At 42.6% G+C, this 24,515-nt stretch overlaps 1 protein-coding gene across 8 annotated transcripts in view; it reads left to right on the forward strand.

Moving 5' to 3' along the window:
* The window catches only part of LOC133568406 (zinc finger protein 521), a 293,495-nt gene extending 280,755 nt beyond the window's left edge, over positions 1–12,740 (forward strand). For all 8 annotated transcript variants that reach the window (XM_061920306.1, XM_061920307.1, XM_061920308.1 and 5 more), the window contains one exon: positions 11,651–12,740. In XM_061920306.1, the coding sequence (XP_061776290.1) occupies positions 11,651–11,680 (30 nt within the window). In that variant the 3' untranslated portion in view covers positions 11,681–12,740. The remainder of the gene's footprint in view (positions 1–11,650) is intronic.
* The last annotated feature ends 11,775 nt before the right edge of the window (positions 12,741–24,515 follow it).

The following is a 24,515-nucleotide window of genomic DNA, read 5'->3' on the forward strand; positions in this document are numbered from 1 at the left end:
CAAATCATTGTATTCCGTTTATATTTACATCTAACACAATTTCCCAACTCATATGGAAACAGGGTTTGTATATACAGTACATATATGATATACAAAACCCAAAACTAGTGAAGTTGGCATGTTGTGTATGTAAATGGTAAATAAAAAAAGAACACAATGATTTGCAAATCCTTTTCAACCTATACTCATTTGAATAGACTGCAAAGACAAGATACTTAAGTTTGTTGTTTTATGCAAATATTAGCTAATTTGGAATTTGACGCCTGCAACATGTTTCAAAAAACCTGGCACAAGTGGCAAAAAAGACTGAGAAAGTTGAGGAAAGCTCATCAAATACTTATTTGGAACATCCCTAAAGTGAACAGGCTAATTGGGAACAGGTGGGTGCCATGATTGCGTACAAAAGCAGTTTCCATTAAATGCTCAGTCATTCACAAACAAGAATGGGTGAGGGTCACCACTTTGTGAACAAATCCTTCCGTCCATCCATTTTCTACCACTTGTCCATCAAATTCAGGAACAAATTATCCAACAGTTTAAGAACAATGGATGGATGGATGGATGGATTTCTCAATGAGCTATTGCAAGGAATTTAGGGATTTCACCTATCTACGGTCCGTAATATAATCAACAGTTTCAGAAAATCTGGAGAAATCACTGCACGCAAGCGATAATATTATGGCGGTACTGCATCAAAAAGTGACTTTGGTGTGTAAGGGGTATCACCACATGGGCTCAGGAACACTTCAGAAAACCACTCTCAGTAACTACAGGTCGTCGCTATATTTGTAAGTGCAAGTTAAAACTCTACTATGCAAAGCAAAAGCCATTCATCAACTACACCCAGAATATATATATATACATATATATATATATATATATATATATATATATATATATATATATATATATATATATATATATATATATATATATATATATATGTATATATATATATATAAATGAGTGCTGGTAAATAATTAAGATTTTATCCAGATTAATCACAGGTTATTACCTGCTTGCATGACTCAAATTAAGCTGAAAAAAAAGACCCCAATATTTAGACTCAAATGCAATTTTATCATGATAACTTTTTTAAACGTTTTACTTGAATATACATTATTTATCTGTTCAAAACTGGGCAAGAGTTTTAGCTAAAGTCCGATCGGGTTGTATTTTGAAGTGAAATGTTGCCCATATAACAACCATCGCGGTTAAGACATTTTTTGTGGGATTTATCACATGAGTTAACACTTTATTTTGACACATCTAACACACAGTATGAATATTATCATGATGGCCTGATCTTTCTTATCCTTTCTTGTACTGGAGAATGTCATATAGTAATAATTGGTTTTAGAACAACTTTTCAGCAGGTTAGTGTGGCCAGCAGGTGCTCGAAAGGATGAAGGAGATTAACGTTTCGAGAAAATTGGAGAAAAAAGGCCAGAGTTTCAGTGGGGAATAGGATGCCATCGAAGGCGGGCTAAAAGGCTTAATGGAGGCCATCTAATCCGAAATTTCCGTAATTATGATGACACCATTAGCGAAATCCTGCTCTGCCTTTTTGGTCATTTTCCTGCGTCTTGTGTCTTATTCCGGCTCTCGTCGAGAAGTGACTTTTTAAGTCTCCTTCTTTTTGCAAAAGCGACTATGCGGCATCCGCGGAGATGAAGGTATCGTTTTCTTTCAATCTTTCAACACCACCTTCGCTCCCCTGGCACCCCCATCTCCCTTTAGTCGGCATGCTTGCCACTGAAGTCGTTTAACATCGTCCTTGAGAAAGCCCTCGGTGTGAAAACTAGTGGTGTGTTTAAGGAAAATGTAAGAAGGCAGTGTGTGGGTTTGTGTGTGTGTGTGTGTGCGTGCGTGCGTGCGTGCGTGCGTGCGTGCGTGCGTGCGTGCGTGCGTGCGTGTTCTTGTATTCCTACCCTTGTTGAGACACCAACAAGGAAAAGTAACTTCCATATGAGGACCGGTGATCTAGTTAGGCTATAAATCATGGTCCCATTATGGAAAACCATTGCATCTTATAGAGAATGTCTCATTTGCACCCCTGGTGGTGAAACCTATTATTATTAGGGTGGTCCCAAAATGGAGGAATTTCTCAAATTGACTGTGTGTTGGTTTTAAAAGTGCTCCCCCTCTGGTCAACATATGAAAAAACAAGTGTGTGTAAAATTTTGAAGTGCTCCCCCTCGGGCCAACATGTGTAAGAACAACAAATTGAAATGCGCCCCCTTTGGCCAAAATTCATCAAATAAATATGTATATGGAGACATACTGTAATAAGTTGAAGTAAATAATGAAGATTAATAACCAATTACAAACAAAAAAAAATCCCCAAAAATTGTAATCAATTAAAAGCAGTCTTTTTCTCACAATGTGTCAACCTTTTTCGACACCTTATAAAATTGGGAATAATTTCTCACATTCTTCCTGCTTCTGTAATACTGCAATATTTTCTCGTAAAATTATAATCTTTTATGTAAAATGATTACTTTTTAATGCAAAATTGTGATATTTGTCATTTAAAGTTCTGACTTTTTTCACAATATTGCCAATTGCTTTTTTTTGTTCTTGTAAAACGGTGACATTGTTTGAGTAATATGTGACTTTTGTCATAATTTTGCCAAGCAAAATTCCGATGATTATTATAATATTGCCAAAATGTTTAAGTTTTCTTATAAAACTGTGACTTTTGTCGAGTAAAATTACGACCCTTTTCATAAAATTGCCAACATGTTAAGCTTTTCTTGTAAAATTGTGACTGTCATTGAGTAAAATTCCAACTTTTATCATAATGCACAAATTTTCATTTTTTTTACTTGTGTTGAGTAAAATATACGACTGCTATTATAATACTGCAAAGGTTTTTCTAGTGGAACTGACCTTTTTCTAGGGATTTTCCAACTCATTTTTCACAACAAGTTTCTTTATATTTGCATTGTATGTATATGTTATTAATCTTGTACAAACCCCCTTTCCATATGAGTTGGGAAATTGTGTTAGATGTAAATATAAACGGAATACAATGATTCGCAAATCCTTTTCAACCCATATTCAATTGAATGCACTACAAAGACAAGATATTTGTTGTTCAAACTCTTAAACTTTTTTTTTTTGCTAATAATAATTAACTTAAAATTTCATGGCTGCAACACGTGCCAAAGTAGTTGGGAAAGGGCATGTTCACCACTGTGTTGTATCACCTTTTCTTTTAACAACACTCAATAAACGTTTGGGAACTGAGGAAACTAATTGTTCAACCTTTTAAAGTGGAATTCTTTCCCATTCTTGTTTTATGTAGAGCTTCAGTCGTTCAACAGTCCGGGGTCTTGTTGTCGTATTTTAGGCTTCATAATGTGTCACGCATTTTCGATGGGAGACAGGTGTGGACTGCAGGCGGGCCAGGAAAGTACCCGCACTCTTTTTTTACAAAGCCACGCTGTTGTAACACGTGCTGAATGTGGCTTGGCATTGTCTTGCTGAAATAAGCAGGGGCGTCCATGATAACGCTGCTTGGATGGCAACATACGTTGCTCCAAAACCTGTATGTACCTTTCAGCATTAATGGTGCCTTCACAGATGTGTAAGTTACCCATGCCTTGACCACTAATACACCCCCATACCATTACAGATGCTGGCTTTTGAACTTTGCGCCTATAGCATTCCGTATGGTTATTTTCCTCTTTGTTCCGGAGGACACCACGTCCACAGTTTCAGATTATAATTTGAAATGTGGACTCGTCAGACCACAGAACACTTTTCCACTTTGCATCAGTTCATCTTAGATGAGCTCGGGCCCAGCGAAGCCGGCGGCGTTCCTGGGTGTTGTTGATAAATGGCTTTCGCTTTGCATTGTAGAGTTTTAACTTGCACTCACAGATGTAGCGACCAACTGTAGTTACTGACAGTGGTTTTATGAAGTGTTCCTGAGCCCATTTGGTGATATCCTTTTCACACTGATGTCGGTTTTGATGCAGTACCGCCTGAGGGATCAAAGGTCCGTAATATCATCGCTTACGTGCAGTGATTTCTCCAGATTATCTGAAGTTTTTGAAGATTTTACAGACCGTAGATGGTAAAATCCCTAAATTCCTTGCAATAGCTCGTTGAGAAATGTTGTTCTAAAACTGTTCGACAATTTGCTTACAAATCGGTGACCCTCGCCCCATCCTTGTTTGTGAATTACACAACTTTTCATGGATGCTGCTTTTATACCCAATCATGGCACCCACCTGTTCCCAATTTACCTGCACACCGGTGGGATGTTCCAAATAAGTGTTTGATGAGCATTCCTCAACTTTATCAGTATTTATTTCCACCTTTCCCAACTTGTTGGTCACGTGTTGCTGGCGTGTTTATCAGTTTTCACATCATATATGTTGTCTTTGTAGTATATTCAACTGAATATGGGTTGAAAATGATTTGCAAATCATTGTATTCCGTTTATATTTACATCTAACACAATTTCCCAACTCATATGGTAACGGGGTTTGTAAATACAAATCTTTATATATCTAGAAAGGGTGGTACTAAAGAGACATTTTTCAGAGGTCTCAAGAAAGTAAGAAATACAAAAGAGAGAGAGAGTGCGTGTGTGTGTGTGTGTGTGTGTGTGTGTGTGTGTGTGTGTGTGTGTGTGTGTGTGTGTGTGTGTGTGTGTGTGTGTGTGTGTGTGTGTGTGTGTGTGTGTGTGTGTGTACACGTGTGTGTACGTGTGTGTGTGAGTTAGCTCCAGTAGAGCTGGGACATGCAGTGATGGTAGGGGTAGGAGCCGCTCCCCAGAGGGGTTATTTTCCCCTCTAATAGCTGTTACGAGCCCTACATTATATCCAAGGAGCTACGTTCCTTTGGGGTCCGCACACATACACACAAATTGTGTTTCTCTTTCTCCGCTGTCTCCACACACACACACACACACACGTTCACACACACGTACACACACACACACATACACACGTTCTTGTATTTGTAACCTTCTTGAGACCTCCGAACAATGTCTTCCTCTTTAGGACCACTCTTTCTAGATATATAAAGTTTCTTTACAACATTAATAATATATACATATGATGCAAAAATAAAAAAGCTTTTTGTGAAAAATTTGTTGGAATTTCATAAAAAAACTTAAAATTTTGGCAGTATAATAATAAAAGTCGTAATTTTACTCAATGCAAGAAATTTCACAAGAAAAACTAAACATTCGTGCAATATTATGATAAAAGTTTAAATTAAACTCAATAACAGTCGCAATTTTACAAGAAAAAGCTTAATATGTGGTCAATTTTATGAAAAGAGTCGTAATTTTACCCGAAAAAAGTCAAAAGCTTTTAAGAAAACTTTTACATTTTGGCAATATTATAATAATGATTGGAATTTCACTCGGCAAAATCATGGCAAAAGTCATAATTTTACTCCAAAAGTTTAACTATTTTGCAAGAACAACAAAAACATTGGCAATATTGTGATAAAAATCAGAACTCTATATGACAAATGTCATCATCATCATTTTATGACAAAATATTACAATATTACAGAAACAGAAAGAATATTAAAAATTGTTCGTAATTTTATAAGAAAGAAGCCGACACATTGTGAGGGAAAGACTGCTTTTAGTTTTTGGAGGTATTTGTTTGTAATTGGTTTTCAATCTTTGGTATTTACTTCAAATCATTACAGTACCCCTCTGCTACACAGTGGCAGAGGGGTTAGTGCGTCTGCCTCACAATACAAAGGTCCTGCAGTCCTGGGTTCAAATCCGGGCTCGGGATCTTTCTGTGTGGAGTTTGCATGTTCTCCCCGTGAATGCGTGGGTTCCCTCCGGGTACTCCGGCTTCCTCCCACTTCCAAAGACATGCACCTGGGGATAGGTTGATTGGCAACACTAAAATTGGCCTTAGTGTGTGAATGTGAGTGTGAATGTTGTCTGTCTATCTGTGTTGGCCCTGCGATGAGGTGGCGACTTGTCCAGGGTGTACCCCGCCTTCCGCCCGATTGTAGCTGAGATAGGCGCCAGCGCCCCCCGTGACCCCGAAAGGGAATAAGCGGTAGAAAATGGATGGCATTACAGTATGTCTCTATATTCATATTTGTCTTTATTTTTTTGTTTTAATATTTTTGGCCAAAGGGGGCACATTTACATTTTTTACACACACTTGTTATTTCATATGTTGACCAGAGGGGGTGCACTTTTAAAACCGACACACAGTCAATTTAAAATACCCCTCCTTTTTGGGACCATCCCTAATGTTAATAGATTTCACCACCAGGGCTGCAAATGAGACATTCTCTATTAGATGCAATGGTTTTCTGAATTATGTCCTAACTTTTTCACCGGCCCTCATATGGAAGGTACTTTTCCTTCTTGATGTCTCAAGAAGGATAGCAATACAAGAACACACACACACACACACACACACACACAGTCCCAGCCGCTTTGCTCTCTCCGTGTCAATATCCTGCCATTTGAAGTCACGTACTGCCAGGGCTTCTGGGAGTCAGGCTGACGGGTAATGGGCCGCATTCATTAATAAGGTTGCCGTGCTCGTGTCCCTCCTCGCCAACGCCAACGATGTCTTCACCGTGGGGGTGGAAGCGGAGGGAGCCTCCCGTGGGGACTCTCCTCCCAGACTCACTTAAAGGAGCTTTATTTCTGAGGGAAGGGGGGAGAGAGAAAAAAATACACCAGGCAGGGTGGGGGTCACTCTCCCGTTCCCCGTCAAACTGCTTATTACCCCACCTGTCGGGGAGTAATCGCCGCGGCTGAAAGGAAAGCTGTCGAGGTGTTTAAACGCTTTATCTGGAGGCAGCTGAAAGGGTAAAGAGGGAGGGAAGAAATGCACCGGGGGTTAATAGTCACCCCCGGTGCTGCACAAACACATTCTGATTGAAGGATAGATTTTAAAAACTAAAGCTAATGATGATGTGTTGGGTTTTTCGCAGTTTTATATAGCTGATCCTCAAACTGCAGTACATGTACCCTAAGTTGTTCGCCAACGACTCACTTGTTGAAAGTCCACCCATCCTGGAGCCTATCTCAGCTACAATCTGGCGGAAGGCAGTGTACACCCTGGACAAGTCGCCACCTCATCGCTTAATATTGCTTAAAGTGCAGTGTTTTATTTTCCTATATTCAAACAGTGTTACTGTACAAACTGTGCGTAATGTTACAGTGGCTGAAAATATTAAATACACGTGTTAAATAAAACTTCGGCTTGGTTTTTAATGAATTCTTAGGCCTACTACATTGTTGTTTTTTGCAAATAATCATAAACTTAGAATTTAATGGCAGCAACACATTGCAAAAAAGTTGGCACAGGGGCATTTTTACCACTGTGTTACATGGCCTTTCCTTTTAACAACACTCTGTAAATGTTTCGGAACTGAGGAGACCAATTTTTGAAGCTTTTCTGGTGGAATTCTTTCCCATTCTTTCTTGGTGTACAGTTTAAGTTGTTCAACAACACCCAGAAATGCCTGTCTCCCTTGTGGTATTTTAGGCTTCATAATGCACAAAACATTTTCAATGGGAGACAGGACTACTGGCAGGCCAGTCTACTACCTGCACTCTTTGACTATGAAGCTAAGCTGTTGTAACACGTGGCTTGGCTTTGTCTTGCTGAAATAAGCAGGGGCGTCCATGATTTGTTTTCCAAAACCTGTATGTACCTTTCAGCATTAATGGTGCCTTCACAGATGTGTAAGTTACCCATGCCTTGACCACTAATACACCCCCATACCATTACAGATGCTGGCTTTTGAACTTTGCGCCTATAGCATTCCGTATGGTTATTTTCCTCTTTGTTCCGGAGGACACCACGTCCACAGTTTCAGATTATAATTTGAAATGTGGACTCGTCAGACCACAGAACACTTTTCCACTTTGCATCAGTTCATCTTAGATGAGCTCGGGCCCAGCGAAGCCGGCGGCGTTCCTGGGTGTTGTTGATAAATGGCTTTCGCTTTGCATTGTAGAGTTTTAACTTGCACTCACAGATGTAGCGACCAACTGTAGTTACTGACAGTGGTTTTATGAAGTGTTCCTGAGCCCATTTGGTGATATCCTTTTCACACTGATGTCGGTTTTGATGCAGTTTTGTTTTCCAAAACCTGTATGTACCTTTCAGCATTAATGGTGCCTTCACAGATGTGTAAGTTACCCATGCCTTGGACACTAATACACACCCATACCATCACAGATGCTGGCTTTTGAAATGTACGTTTAGAACAGTCCTGATGGTTATTTTCCTCTTTGGTCAGGAGGACACGGCGTCCACAGTTTCCAAAAACAATTTAATATGTGGACTCGTCAGACCGCAGAACACTTTTCCACTTTGCATCAGTTCATCTTAGATGAACTCGGGCCCAGCGAAGCCGGCGGCATTTCTGGGTGTTGTTGATAAATGGCTTTCACTTTGCTTAGTAGAGTTTTAACTTGCACTTACAGACTGTAGTTAATTGCAGTGGTTTTCTGAAGTGTTCCTGAGCCTGTGTGGTGATATCATTTACACACTGATGTCGCTTGTTGATGCTGTACCACCTGTGGGATCGAAGGTCACGAGCATGCTGCTTATGTGCAGTGATTTCTCCAGATTCTCTGAACCTTTGGATGATATTACGGACCATAGATGGTGAAATCCCCAAATTGTTTGCAATAGCTCGTTGAGAAATGTTGTTCTTAAACTGCCACGGAGTACATTGGCGGACGCACTCAAATTTTCAATACTTATGCAGATCCCAAATACACATCAGCAGGTACCAAAAGGTAAGAAAAGTTGCAAAAAAAACCACGACAGATAATGTCTGCTAATAGGTGCCATGTTGCGGTCCTTACAAACACACCATGATAATACTCATATGTTTAATGCGCCGACAATCCGTCAAACGGTGTAGCTTTAAAGCTTTACTAAAACATTTTGACAGATATTTGAGCACTGTGTGTAATGTTCTGTGTTCTCAATGGAACATTTAAAGTTTTGGTGTTATTTACCGCCGTCATCTTGCAGTTGACACGTATCTTTAATGTATGACTACCATCTACTGGTCACACTTATAATTTCGCCATGTACGAAATAAAATTGCTTAGAGGTAGGTAAGCACCACCAAAATGATTCCGTACATTAGGCGCACCGGGTTAAAAGGCGCATTGTCAAGTTTTGAGAAAAATGAAAGGATTTTAAGTGCGCCTTATAGTCCAAAAAATACTGTATGGCATATTGTGCAAGTGTACCTATTGAAGTGTCCTATGTGTGTGTTCCCGTGACTGTGTGACAGGTGTGTCTAGTCCGTGCCAGTCGACAAAGTCCAAGGCCGTGTTTTAAAGCGAGCGCACCAAGTGGGGCATGTAGTTTGCATTAAAGGGATTAGCAGTCACTTCAAAAGATGACCTGGATTCTGCCCACCAGGGACACCAGTTACACACCCCCCGGTCCACACTCCCTTTAAAGAACCTGGCACAGCTGCCCCGCTGCAACCACTCCACAATCATCTGTGTGCGTGCGTGCGCATGTTTGTGTGCATAAATTAGGGGGAAACAACATAACCGAGCCAGGTTGTCACTTTCTCAGGGTACTGTACCATCTCAGGAAGATATTATGGATTTGTTTTCATGGTCTTTATATTAATATTTCTAAACATAGGGGAGCGGTATTGGGCGGAGCGATGTTATCTGTCAGAGGTGCTGCACTTTTTTCTGTCAGAACTGGACTTTACCGAGCTTAATCCCTCAGACAGGGAGTATCGATCAGCACGTCTGAGTGGAGTGCAACTTAATTGGATTGAGGATAATGACAGCCTGATGGTGAAATGTCAACATGATCGCAACAGACATTTGCCAGGGAGCTGTCTTTCTACCGCATTGATGCAAACATATGCTGATTTATCTCACTTTTTAAGTCATTACCTGTCAGAAAAGTGTAAAAAGAAATTAACCATGGTATAAATGTGATGACAAAGCATTGTACCTTGATAGTATTGCTTTGGATGTGAGTCTTTTTCTCCAAGCAGACCTTGTTGAGACTGCTCTTTCTTCTTAGAATAAGTGTTGCTAGTATATCCTATATATCTATATATATATATATATATATATATATATATATATATATATATATATGTATATATCTTTATATATATATGTATATATATGTATATATATATATATCTTTATATATATATATATATATATATGTATATATATATATTTTTTTTTTTTTTTTTTTTTTTCGATTCGATTCTCGATTCAAAAACGATATTTTTCTGATTAAAAACGATTCTGTATTCATTCAATACATAGGATTTCAGCAGGATCTACCCTAGTCTGCTGACATGCTAGCAGAGTAGTAGATTTAAAAAAAAAAAAAAAGCTTTTATAATTGTAAAGGACAATATTTTATCAACTGATTGCAATAATGTAAATTTGTTTGAACTATTAAACGAACCAAAAATATGACTTGTTTTATCTTTGTGAAAACATTGGACACAGTGTGTTGTCAAGCTTATGAGATGTGATGCAAGTGTAAGCCACTGTGACACTACTGTTCTTTTTTTAAATTTTTATAAATGTCTATTGATGATGTCAATGAGGGATTTTCAATCATTGCTATGCTGAAATTATAACCGATATTGATACTGTGGTTGATAATATTCATTTTTGTTTCACTACTTTTGGTTTGTTCTGTGTCGTGTTTGTGTCTCCTCTCAATTGCTCTGTTTATTGCACTTCTGAGTGTTGCTGGGTCAGGTTTGGTTTTGGAATTGGATTGCATTGTAACATAAACGATTCGATTTGTATTCGAATCGATTTTTTACCACATCCCTAATATATATATATATATATATATATATATATATATATATATATATATATATATATATTTATATATATATATATATATATATATATATATATATATATATATATATATATATATATATATATATATATATATATATATATATATATATATATATATATATATATATTATGTGTATGTGTATATATATATATATATATATATATATATATATATATATATATATATATGGCTTCATAAAAAAAGAGTACGGGAACTTTTCTGGCCCGCCTGCAGTCCAGACCTGTATCCCATCGAAAATGTGTGGCGCATTATGAAGCGTAAAATACGACAGCGGAGACCCTGGACTGTTGAACGACTGAAGCTGTACATCAAGCAAGAATGGTAAAGAATTCCAATTTCAAAGCTTCAACAATTAGTTTCCTCAGTTTCCAAAAGTTTATTGAGTGTTGTTAGAAGAAAAGGTGATGTAACACAGTGGTGAACATGCCCTTTCCCAACTACTTTGGCACGTGTTGCAGCCATGAAATTCTAAGTTAATTAATATTTGCAAAAAAAAAATTTAGTTAATGAGTTTGAACATCAAATATCTTGTCTTTGTAGTGCATTCAATTGAATATGGGTTGAAAAGGATTTGCAAATCATTGTATTCCGTTTATATTGACCCTAATGAGCGAGGACAAGCTCAAAAGAAATCAGATGGCATTTGCATCTAATGTTATTGACAGATGCACAGTCGCAGAGGATAAAAAAAATGGCCCGGTTTCAAGAATGAGGGACAAAAGACAAAAAACACGAAGCGACCATTAACCACGTTTCCTTTTGTGTCCTTGCAGAACCACACGTTGACTCAGCACAGCAGCTAACGTGGCGCGGACCAGCGACACAAAGCGGGGCGTGATGCGGGAAATGCAGCCCGACCGCCAATTACAGATGGCCCCACTCGTGGTCCCGCTTCAAGGATTCAGCTGCAGAAAACATAAAGAAAGCGATGTGAGCATAAAAAAATTTAAAAAAAGAGCGGCAAAAGAGAAACATTGCCCTTGATTTGCTTTAAAAAAACAAATTGTAAATAGACTTCTTCATGCGTTGCTTTACTTCCTGCAGTTATATTGCTTATACGCTATTTGCCAATGTACAGTTGAACATGTCTGACTTTAAAAGAACCGATCATGGGATTTGTGTAAAGATGCGAATGAAACCGGAGGAGTGTTTGCATCAGCAGCGTGTCGCTCCACAGCCTGCGCTTGGTCAATCATGAGGGCGCACCCTGAACGATCCAGTCTCCCGGATCTGGCCCGGGAGCGTAAAGAGGCAAAGCGGGACAGGATGCTGAAATATGCAAACGCAGTGACACTCGCCATCTGACTCCACCTCCACATTTTTACTCTTGATGTTTACTGCTCCTCACAGCCTGGAGATGACTGGAATTGTTTTTCAAAGGTTTTGTTATACATTTGTTCTGAGTGAAATTACATTTCAATCTGAAGGGGGGTTATAATATAAATATATATATATATATTCACAAATACAGCCTGTGTGAGGCGTGTATTTTACTTACTTTCCCGGCTCTCCTGGAGAGTGGCCGAGTGCTGCCCACTTTCTCTCCTCTCTCGCTCTCTCTGCTCAAGCTGGAAGACACTGTGGCATTAAATGTTACAACAACAACAACAACAACAAAAAAGTTTCGCATTCATTAAACCCGAGATGCACTTTTGTATGAACCTTTCATGTTTTGACATTTTGACTTGAGAATCGTTCGTACACAGTTTACGGGAAAATCGCCATCTCCTCCAGCAAGAGAGATGTTATCTCCAGTGTTGACTCCCATGTATTGTACAAATATGGAGCTCTGTATTTGGGCAGACCTCGTTTTTTTTGTGTTGCACATGTGATGGAAATATTAAAAAAGTATGAGGAAAACGCTTCAGTGTTTATGTATCAATTGATTTGTGACTATGTTTTATGATCTGGTTCCAAGTCATTTATTATCAAACATTCTTATAATAATTAAGACACCAGCACAGTATTTAAATTGTTTTAAATATTGTCTTTATTTAACCCTTAACAGAAAAAGGTGAAATAACTGAAAACATGTTATATATTCACACACTAGATGTGAGTGTGAATGTTGTCTGTCTATCTGTGTTGGCCCTGCGATGAGGTGGCGACTTGTCCGGGGTGTACCCCGCCTTCCGCCCGATTGTAGCTGAGATAGGCGCAGCGCCCCCCGCGACCCCAAAAGGGAATAAGCGGTAGAAAATGGATGGATGGATGTTATATATTCTAGTTTCTTCAAAATAGCCGCCCTTTGCTCTGATTACTGCTTTGCACACTCTTGGCATTCTCTCAATGAGCTTCAAGCACACCCATGACCCTTTCAGGTGACTACCTCTTGAAGCTCATCAAGAGAATGCCAAGAGTGTGCAAAGCAGTAATCCGCTCTTTTGAAGAAACTAGAATATAAAACATGTTTTAAGTTGTTTCACCTCCTTTTGTTAAGTACATAACTCCACATGTGTTCATTCGTAGTTTTGATGCCTTCAGTGACAATTTACAATGTAAATAGTCATGAAAATAAAGAAAACGTATTGAATGAGAAGGTGTGTCCAAACATTTGGCCTGTACTGTATATGTGTGTGTGTGTGTGTGTGTGTGTGTGTGTGTGTGTGTGTGTGTGTGTGTGTGTGTGTGTGTGTGTGTGTGTGTGTGTGTGTGTGTGTGTGTGTGTGTCTGTGTGTGTGTGTGTGTGTCTGTGTATGTGTGTGTGTGTGTGTGTCTGTGTGTGTGTGTGTGTGTGTATATAAATATATGTTGTAGCAAGATCCTGCTTGTCTTCTGGGAGCCGGGGAAGGAGCAGCACACTCGAATCAGGTTTACACTTTTTAATTACTGTTTGTTCACACAAATGTCAGTTTTGGCTTTTCAGCCCGTACTTGCAATCCACAATGTTCGTTTTAGTTATTTCTTCACTTCGGCTTTTCAGTCGATCGTCCTCCGCTCCGCGTGTGTCCTCCGCTCCGCCTGTGTCCTCTCCCCCTCAAGTTTCCCGCGCCGCTAATAAAGGAACAGGTGATTAGATAACTCGTTCCAGCTGAGCTCATCTACTCACCTGTCAGCTGCTTCATGGCCGATCGCTGCACATACCCCGCCCGCAGGGAACGCGTGGACCACGCCCCTGCCACATGCCTCCACCGCCAGACTCAGGCCGGACACCCGTCTGGCCGCGCCCACTCCCCCCCCTCTCCTGGGCGAGAGAGGAAGTCGGCCACTGCCATCTGCGTGCCCGGCCTGTGGACCACCCGGAAGTTGTAGGGCTGTAATGCCAGATACCACCGGGTGATCCGCGCATTAGCGTCTTTCATGCGGTGGAGCCATTGTAGCGGTTTGTGGTCTGAGCAGAGACTGAAGGCGCGTCCCAGCAGGTAGCAGCGGAGGGCCCCCACCGCCCACCGGATGGCGAGGCACTCCCTCTCCACTGTGCTGTACCTCGCCTCCCGGTCCGAGAGCTTCCGGCTGATGTACAGTACGGGGCGGTCGGCGCCCTCCATCCACTGTGACAGTACCGCCCCTAGTCCCCGGCTCGACGCGTCCGCCTGCAGACAAAAAGGGATGTTAAAATTTGGCATGTGCAGTACCGGCTCCTCACAGAGTGCTGCTTTTACCTTCTCAAATGCCCGCTGGCACTGCTCCGTCCACTGGACCAGTTCTGGAGCACCCTTTCGGGTGAGGTCAGTCAGTGGGCTGGTCCATTCCGCGAACTGGGGAATGAATCGGCGGTAATAGCCTGCCAATCCCAAAAACTGCCTCACCTCTTTTTTTTGTCTTGGGAGGTGGACAGGCCGCGATGGCCGCCGTTTTGTCCACCTGGGGCCGCACCTGTCCCCCCCCCAAGTGGTACCCCAGATACTGTACCTCCCTCCGGCCAACGGCGCACTTCGCCGGGTTGGCGGTGAGCCCCGGCCGCCTCAGGGACTCGAGCACCGCCCCCACCCGCCGCATGTGCTGTTCCCAGCTGCTACTCTGGATGATTACGTCATCCAGGTAAGCAGCCGCGTATGCCGCATGGGGTCGCAGCACTCGATCCATAGAGCGCCCGAACGTGGCCGGCGCACCGAACAAGCCAAACGGAAGTGTCACGAATTGGTACAAATCTTCCGGAGTAGCAAAGGCCGTTTTTTCTCGGGACTCTGGAGACAAGGGAATCTGCCAGTAGCCCTTCGTCAAATCCAGTGTCGTAAAAAAACGAGCAGTGCCCAGCCGATCTAGGAGCTCGTCGACCCGAGGCATTGGGTACGCGTCAAAACGTGAAATGTCATTCACCCTGCGGTAATCCACACAGAACCGCACAGTCCCATCCTTCTTCCCTACTAAGACAATGGGACTGCACCATGCGCTGTGGGATTCTTCTATCACCCCCAATGCAAGCATAGTTTTTAATTCTTCCCGAACCACTTTACGCTTGTGTTCGGGCAGCCGATATGGCCGAGACCGCACCGTAACCCCCGGGCTGGTCTCTATGTGATGTCGGACAAGATCCGTGCGCCCGGGCCGAGAGGAGAACACATCTGAGTAGCGCCGCTGTAATTCAGCCACCTCCGCTCTCTGCGCCAATGTGAGCTGGTCCTCACAGGGAAGCTGAGGGGTTCCAACTCCTCCTCCTTCCCCCCTCTACTGTAACCATGGCGACAGGCTCGGCCTCTCCCTATGCCTTCAGCAGGTTCAAATGGTATATTTGGGTGTCTCCGCGTCGGTCCGAGCGCCGGACCTCATAATCGACATCCCCCACTTGCCGTGTAACCTCAAAGGGTCCTTGCCACTTTGCAAGTAATTTGGAGCTTGACGTTGGAAGCAACACAAGCACTTTTTCTCCTGGTGAAAATTTACGCAGTTGGGCCCGCTTATTATACGTGCGCTGTTGACGCTCTTGGGCAAGGCGCAAATTCTCACGTGACAAGTGCCCCACCTTGTGGAGTTTTGCCCTCATGTCCAAGACATATTGAATCTCATTTTTGCTGGAGCTTGGACCGTCCTCCCAGCTTTCCTTGATGACGTCCAATACTCCGCGGGGCCTTCGGCCGTACAGCAACTCGAACGGTGCAAAACCGAGGGAGGCCTGAGGTACCTCCCGCATTGCAAACATTAGGGGGTCCAACCATTTATCCCAATTTTGTTTGTCCTCGTGCATAAATTTACGGATCATGGTTTTAAGCGTTTTGTTAAACCTCTCCACCAGCCCGTCCGTTTGTGGATGGTATACACTGGTGCGGATGGCCTTAATCCCCGGTAATCCGTAAAGTTCCTTTATCGTGCGTGACATAAAGGACGTGCCCTGGTCCGTCAAAATCTCTTTCGGGATTCCGACGCGGGAAATGACCGTGAAGAGTGCTTGCGCCACACTCTTGGCGGAGATGGAGCGCAGCGGCACTGCTTCGGGATACCGCGTTGCGTAATCCACCAGAACTAACACAAAGCGGTATCCCCGAGTGCTCAGGTTAAATGGTCCGATGAGGTCCATCTCAATTCTTTCGAACGGGACCTCCATGAGTGGTAATGGGCGTAAAGGCGCCTTTGGGGTGGCTGCGGGGTTCACCCGCTGGCAGTCCGGACAGGCCGCGCACCATCGGCGTATGTCTGCCCGGAGGCGCGGCCAATAGAATCGGACCATGACCCGATTAAGTGTTTTATCATATCCTAAATGGCCAGCCATGGGATTGAAATGTGCCGCCTGGAAAACCATTTCCCGGCGGAATTTTGGCACCAACAATTGAGTGTATTCTTCCCCGGTTTGCGTGTCACGGCCCACTCGATACAGTCTATCCCTAATAATGGAAAAATGGGGGCATACCCAAGCTTTCCCCGGGCGCACCAGCTGACCGTCCACAAAATCGACCTGATCCCAGGCCTCGCGCAAAGTTTCATCACGGGCCTGCTCGAGGGGAAAATCCTCCGTAGGTTGCCATCGAGTGACCGGGGGGGGGCCTCCCGCGAAGCCCCCACCGGTTCCCGCCCGGCATTCCCGGATGAAACCGCGTCGCCGCTGAGAACCGCGCGGATACTCCCCTTGCCTACTGTCCGTGAACGCGCCCCCACACAATGTGTCACCAATTGATTGAATCCCGGCCAATTCGTTCCCAAAATTTTAGGGTGCGTAAGTTACGCGCTTACGGAAACCTTAACTTTCTGCTTTTGGTTTTTATACCGAATTTCCATTGGCACAATCGGATATTCGTGTATATCCCCATGCACGTACCTAATTTTTATACGTGTACAAACCGAACCAGGTTTGGGTGGATCATGGACTGCCTGCAGCCCGAATCCACCATCGCCCGGTATGTACTCCCTTGTATCCTTACCGGTACGCCATACGTCTCTCCTATATCGAGGGCGGATGCTGGACGCCCGGCAACCCGCAACATCTGCCCCGCCTCCATCCCCGAGCACTCCCGGCGCATGTGCCCAGGTTGTCCGCACCCCCAGCACACCGGCCCTGGTATTTGAGGTGCACTCCGTGAGGGAAGCCCCCTCTCAGCAGCGCCGGGACCCTGAAACACACAGGAAGACACCCCATCATTCCCTTGTGGGCCCCCCAGTGATGTGTGTGTCTGTGTGCGTGCGAGTGTGTTCGTGTGGGAACCCTGTCTCTCGGCTGTGATTTTTCCCGGCTCGCCGAATGTCTGGTTCCCCCCTCCCCATATCGGGGCGAGTCGTCGTCGTGGCGGTTTTCTCGGTTCTTGCCGTCGTCGTCTCCCGGTGCACCGCCAGGTGTTCCTCCGCCATTCTCACCGCTGCTTCCACGTCCGGCGGACTGTGGTACCGCACCCACTTGGAGGTTTTCACCGGGATGCCCTCCAGGAATTGCTCCAGCACCATCGCCTCCAACATCTCGGTGTCCCGCCCGTTGGGCGGGAGCCACCGGGTCGCCTCATCCCTTAGCCGGTGCGCGAATACGAAGGGCCGGTCCTCCGACGCCAGCTTCATGGCCCGGAACCTTCGGCAGTGATCTTCTGGGTTGCTGCCGGCCCGGTCGAGGATGGCGTGCCGTTGGTTGGCATAGTGCGTGCGGGCCGACGCTGGGAGACTCAACGCCGCCCACTGCGCCTCCCCCATCAGGAGCGGCAGGAGCCTCGCGCCCCATTCTTCCTCCGGCCATTTGCAAGACCTCGCCGTGGCCTCGAACACGTCCAGGAAGGTCTGTGCGTCCTCCCCCTCCACCCTGTGCTCCATGGAGGCCGAGCCTCCCGCTGTTTATGTGCGGCTCATCCAGGCCAGCAGCACCTGGGTCTGCAGCCGGCTTGCCGCCGACACCTCGGCCAAGGCTTGGCCCAGCGTTTGCAGGGTTGGTGATGACATCTTTCCGTGATTATTTTCGTTGGGCGCCACTGTAGCAAGATCCTGCTTGTCTTCTGGGAGCACAGGGAAGGAGCAGCACACTCGAAGCAGGTTTACACTTTTTAATTACTGTTTGTTCACACAAATTTCAGTTTTGGCTTTTCAGCCCGTACTTGCAATCCACAATGTTCGTTTTAGTTATTTCTTCACTTCGGCTTTTCAGTCGATCGTCCTCCGCTCCGCGTGTGTCCTCCGCTCCGCCTGTGTCCTCTCCCCCTCAAGGTTTCCCGCGCCGCTAATAAAGGAACAGGTGATTAGATAACTCGTTCCAGCTGAGCTCATCTACTCACCTGTCAGCTGCTTCATGGCCGATCGCTGCACACACCCCGCCCGCAGGGAACGCGTGGACCACGCCCCTGCCACATATGTATATATATATATATAAATGTTTATATATTTAAAGATATACACATCACATTTTTTCTCAGTATGAATCATGAATTATTGACCTATTCAAGGCTTCAACCTTAAATATTCCACTCTGTAATTTACATTTATATATATTGCATAGTTTACATTTTCCCGTTTTAAAAACAGTTGTTATATTTGACAAATAAGCTAAAAAACAAAACCTAATATCTATAAACAGATTTAAAGCTGCTAAAAGATTGTTGAAAATAGAAAAATATATACATTTATTGCGGATTTGTGACACTTTAGTGAGCGGGTCCCTTTTGGATCCTAAGAGTAAGGATGTATAATCAACCTTAAAGGGGAACATTATCACCAGACCTATGTAAGCGTCAATATATACCTTGATGTTGCAGAAAAAAGACAACATGTTTTTTTAACCGATTTCCGAACTCTAAAAGGGTGAATTTGGCGATTTTAAAACCTTTCAATTGTTCGCTATCGGAGCGATGACCTTTCAACCGTGACGTTACAACGGGAAGCAATCTGTCATTTTCTCAAACACAGAACACACACAAGTCGAATCAGCCCTGTTATTTTCTGTTTTTTCGACTCTTTTCCGTACCTTGGAGACATCATGCCTCGTCGGTGTGTTGTCGGACGGTGTAACAACACAATCGGGGACAGATTCAAGTTGACTTACATGGAGTGTGCATCGATTAGCACGGCATGCTAATTGATGCTAACATGCTATTTAGACTAGCTGTATGTACATATTGCGTAGTTATGCCTCATTTGTAGCCATATTTGCATCCAGCCTTTCCCTCCACCCACATTTAATGCCAAACAAACACATACCAATCGACGGATTCAAGTTTCACCAGTGTCAAAAGATGCGAAAGTCCCTCGTTTGTTTTGCACATTTTACCGTCGATAGCGATGCTACGACAGAGATATCCTGCGACACTCAAAGCAGATGTATTCCCAACGATAAAGTCAACAAAATCACAAAGGTGAGTTTTGTTGATGTTATTGACTTATGTGCTAATCAGACATATTTGGTCGCGGCATGACTGCCAGCAAATCGATGCTAACATGCTATTTAGGATAGCTGTATGTACATTTGTAGCTATATTTGCATCCAGCCTTTCCTTCCACCCACATTTAATGCCGAACAAACACTTACCAATTGACGGATTTAAGTTGCTCCAGTGGTCAAAAGATGCAATCGTTGGTTAGAAGGTGATCGCCGAATTCGTCCGCGTTGCCTTTGTCTGTCGTGATATGGCTCAATAGCTTCAGTTTCTTCTTCAATTTCGTTTTCGCTATCTGCCTCCATACTCCAACCATCCGTTTCAATACATGCGTAATCTGTTGAATCGCTTAAGCCGCTAAAATCAGAGTCTGAATCCGAGCTAATGTCGCTATATCTTTCAGTGCTACAGTATCTGCAATGTTTGTTTGTATTGGCATCACTGAATGACGTCACAGGAAAATGGACGGGTGGATTTACAGATAGCGAAAATCGGGCACGGGCTTCACGGTGGCAGAGGGGTTAGTGCGTCTGCCTCACAATACGAAGTTCCTGCAGTCCTGGGTTCAAATCCAGGCTTGGGATCTTTCTGTGTGGATTTTGCATGTTCTCCCCGTGAATGCGTGGGTTCCCTCCGGGTACTCCGGCTTCCTCCCACTTCCAAAGACATGCACCTGGGGATAGGTTGATTGGCAACACTAAATTGGCCCTAGTGTGTGAATGTGAGTGTGAATGTTGTCTGTCTATCTGTGTTGGCCCTGCGATGAGGTGGCGACTTGTCCAGGGTGTACCCTGCCTTCCGCCCGATTGTAGCTGAGATAGGCGCCAGCGCCCCCCGCGACCCCGAAAGGGAATAAGCGGTAGAAAATGGATGGATGGATGGAAAATCGGGCACTTTTAAGCCTTTTTTCGGGATATTCCATGATGGGTAAAATTTAGAAAAAAACTTCGAAAAATAAAATAAGCCACTGGGAACTGATTTTATTGGTTTTAACCCTTTTGAAATTGTGATAATGTTCCCCTTTAAAATTGCACAGGTGTTCATTTTAAAAGGTTGATTTTCTAAAGGTCTACATTTAAACTGTACATGTTAAAAAAAAAAAAATTGTGTGTTATTTAAAAAAAAAAAATAGCTCTACTGTCCAATTGTCAGCAAGCATTATGCATTATAGTTTCCCATAGGTTGGCCGAGGGGATACAATACAGTCCTGAGAGAGGGATGGCTGCTTGGTTGTCATGGTTACAGTAATAACAGAACAGCCATCTCTGTTTGCCAGGTCTCATCAGTGCAGCCCACACAAAATGTTTTTGCGTTTGAACTTAGCTTATTGATTATCCTCATTCAAGAACTGTTTTCAATAGTTTTGGGTTCTTCAAGGTTAGTTCCTCTACACCAGTGGTTCTCAATCTTTTTTCAGTGATGTACCCCCTGTGAACATTTTTTTAATTCAAGTACCCCCTAATCAGAGCAAAGCATTTTTGAAAAAAAGAGATAAAGAAGTAAAATACAGCCCTATGTCATCAGTTTCTGATTTATTAATTTGTATAACAGTGCAAAATATTGCTCATTTGTAGTGGTCTTTCTTGAACTATTTGGAAAAAAAAGATATAAAAATAACTAAAAACTTGTTGAAAAATAAACAAGTGATTCAATTATGAATAACGATTTCTACACATAGAAGTAATAATAAACTTAAAGTGCCCTCTTTGGGGATTGTAATAGAGATCCATCTGGATGTATCAACTTAATTCTAAACATTTCTTCACAAAAAAATACATCTTTAACATCAATATTTATGAAACATGTCCACAAAAAATCTAGCTGTCAATACTGAATATTGCATTGTTGCATTTCTTTTCACAGTTTATGAACTTACATTCATATTTTGTTGAAGTAATATTCAATAAATATATTTATAAAGGATTTTTGAATTGTTGCTATTTTTAGAATATTTTTTTTTTAAATCTCACTAAATCCCTTGGTATACCTTCAAGTACCCCCAGGTGTACGCGTACCCCCATTCGAGAACCATTGCTCTACACCATATATGTTTGTATGCATGTATATATGTGTGTTTGTGTGTGTGTGTGTGTGTGTGTGTGTGTGTGTGTGTGTGTGTGTGTGTGTGTGTGTGTGTGTGTGTGTGTGTGCGTGTGTGTGTGTGTGTGTGTGTGTGTGTGTGTATAAGCTCATCAGACAGGATAAACAGCTCTTTTTTAATCATTTTATCATTGTGAAGTGCTTTCTGTTTCTCCCCTGGCTCCCTCGCCGTTCTCGCTAACTAACATCTGAGCTTCTTGAGGGAGGTCTGTGTTATTAATGACTCCATTACCCATCACCCCGTGCGGTCCCATTCCACACACACACTTGCTCGAGGTCTATTTGGGGAGCAACCGGAGCTGCAGGAGACTGAGAAAAAGGATTCTTTGCGTCTTTGTAGGAGGAAAATCGGTGCGACGTAACATCTATCTGGCCTGGTGATTCACTGGTGATGAAGACGCTCGAGTCGTTTTTGAGAGGGCCGGCAATCCATCGCTCTGTGTTGAATATAAAATGAAAAAAGATGACCCTCTGGACACAAAATTGAATGCCAAATACTGTTTACGGTTTTGGACTATTTTCATGATTTGTTGCTGTGGTGTGGAAGTGTGCTGCATCATGCCAAGGTGCTGTTATTACTATTGCTCAGTGACATTTGTGGCGTCTCTTATGGGTTGAGAAGACATGCTGGCATGCAGTACGCCTACAGGAGGATCCTGGAGAGCAGGAACTCCAATGTCTGGGCTTCAGCTTCATACCAAATACCTGTTTTATTTTTTTTAATCCAATCCGGACACCTCTACTAATTGTAAGATACTCTATTTTATATGCTATTTTATTTAATTTTTCATGTACATACGATTATTCCTGTGCTAAAGTAGTCTTTAGGCCATAACTGGCACTGCTATGACGATAAAGTTTATTGAACCCTGGAATACATCCTTCCATCCCATTCCTCCATTTTCTACTGCATGTTTCTTTCGGGGTCATGGGGGATTCTGGAGCCTATCCCAGCTGCATTCGAGCGGAAGGCGGTGTACACCCTGGACAAGTCTCCACCTCATTGCAGGGCCAACACAGATAGACAGACAACATTCACACTCACATTCACACACTAGGGCCAATTTAGTGTTGCCAATCAACCTATCCCCAGGTGCATGTCTTTGGAGGTGGGAGGAAGCCGGAGTAACCGGAGGGAACCCATGCAGTCACGGGGAGAACATGCAAACTCCACCCGGGAATCAAACCCAGGACCTACTTGCTGTGAGGTACTAAAACAATACAATACAAATATAACTTTTTTTAATAATCAGTTCTTAAATGCTCAATGACTTGTGGACAATTAGTTACGTTTTGATTGATAACGACCATTTTTTTCAACTAATACTTATACTAATACTAATACCAACTCGGTGGCCTAGTGGTTAGAGTGTCCGCCCTGAGATCGGTAGGTTCTGAGTTTAAACCCCGGCCGAGTTATAGACTATAAAAATGGGACCCATTACCTCCCTGCTTGGCACTCAGTATCAAGGGTTGGAATTGGGGGTTAAATCACCAAAAATTATTCCCGGTCGTGGCCACCGCTGCTGCTCACTGCTCCCCTCACCTCCCAGGGGGTGATCAGGGTGATGGGTCAAAGGCAGAGAATAATTTCGCCACACTTAGTGTGTGTGTGTGTCACACCCCGCCTCGGGTGAAGGCAGAGGTGGGTAGAGGCGCCAGAAATTGTACTCAAGTAAGAGTACTGTTACTTTCGAGATTTATTACTCAAGTAAAAGTAAGGAGTAGTCACCCAAATATTTACTTGAGTAAAAGTAAAAAGTATGTTGTGAAAAAACTACTCAAGTACTGAGTAACTGATGAGTAACCTGATTACGGCAAAAAATAATGCACAAAAACATAATAATAGCAATGAGCAAATTCAGAGCCAGGAATATCTCTTAAGCAACTAAAACAATAATATATATTAAATAATAGTACATTAATATAAAATTTAAAAAAATGGCACATTGAGCCACAATAACTTAACAGCACCATAGCCTCAGTAGGCATTCATTGATTTGATTGATTGATTGATTAAAACTTGTATTAGTAGATCGCACAGTACAGTACATATTCCCTACAATTGACCACTAAATGGTAACACCCCATTAAGTTTTTCAACGTTTATCAATTACTTAGTAAATGACCAAGTCGAGGTGATCTACCTCATATATACATATACATACACACACACATATCATTTATACACACACATATCATATATACACACACAAATCATATATATATATATATATATATATAAAAAAAAAAAAATATATATATATATATATATATATATATATACATTTATATATACAGTATATCATATTTATTTATTTTGCTGTTTTTGTTCACATGTTGAAGGTGTTTGAATGAATATACATGCATGTTTAACATATAGATTCCTATCTTTCATGAAGACAAGAATATTAGTTGGTGTATTACCTGATTCTGATGACTCGCAATGATTGGACTCAGACGTCCACGTTTTCAAATGGAGGAGAAAAAAGTTCCTCTTTTGTGTCTAATACCACATCAAAGTCGTTGGTTTTTGGCATCTTATCTGTCCAGCTTCCATATTTGTTTTTAAACACTTTACAAGAAATACATTGGCGGCAAACTCCTAGCTTGCTAGCTTGTTTGCGCTGGCTTTCGGAGACTCTTATTTTGTTAGCGCAGGCGCGATGGAGCAGCGGTTTTATTGTGAAGACAGGAACTGTGCGATCAGTCTTTAGGCTTAGGACGGGAAGTACGGTTGAAATAAAAAGTGCCTTTTTTCCTTTACACTTTTTATTGATTGATTGAAACTTTTATTATTAGATTGCACAGTACAGTACATATT

This window comes from Nerophis ophidion, linkage group LG14 (assembly GCF_033978795.1).
Source record: "Nerophis ophidion isolate RoL-2023_Sa linkage group LG14, RoL_Noph_v1.0, whole genome shotgun sequence".
Lineage (NCBI taxonomy): Eukaryota > Metazoa > Chordata > Actinopteri > Syngnathiformes > Syngnathidae > Nerophis > Nerophis ophidion.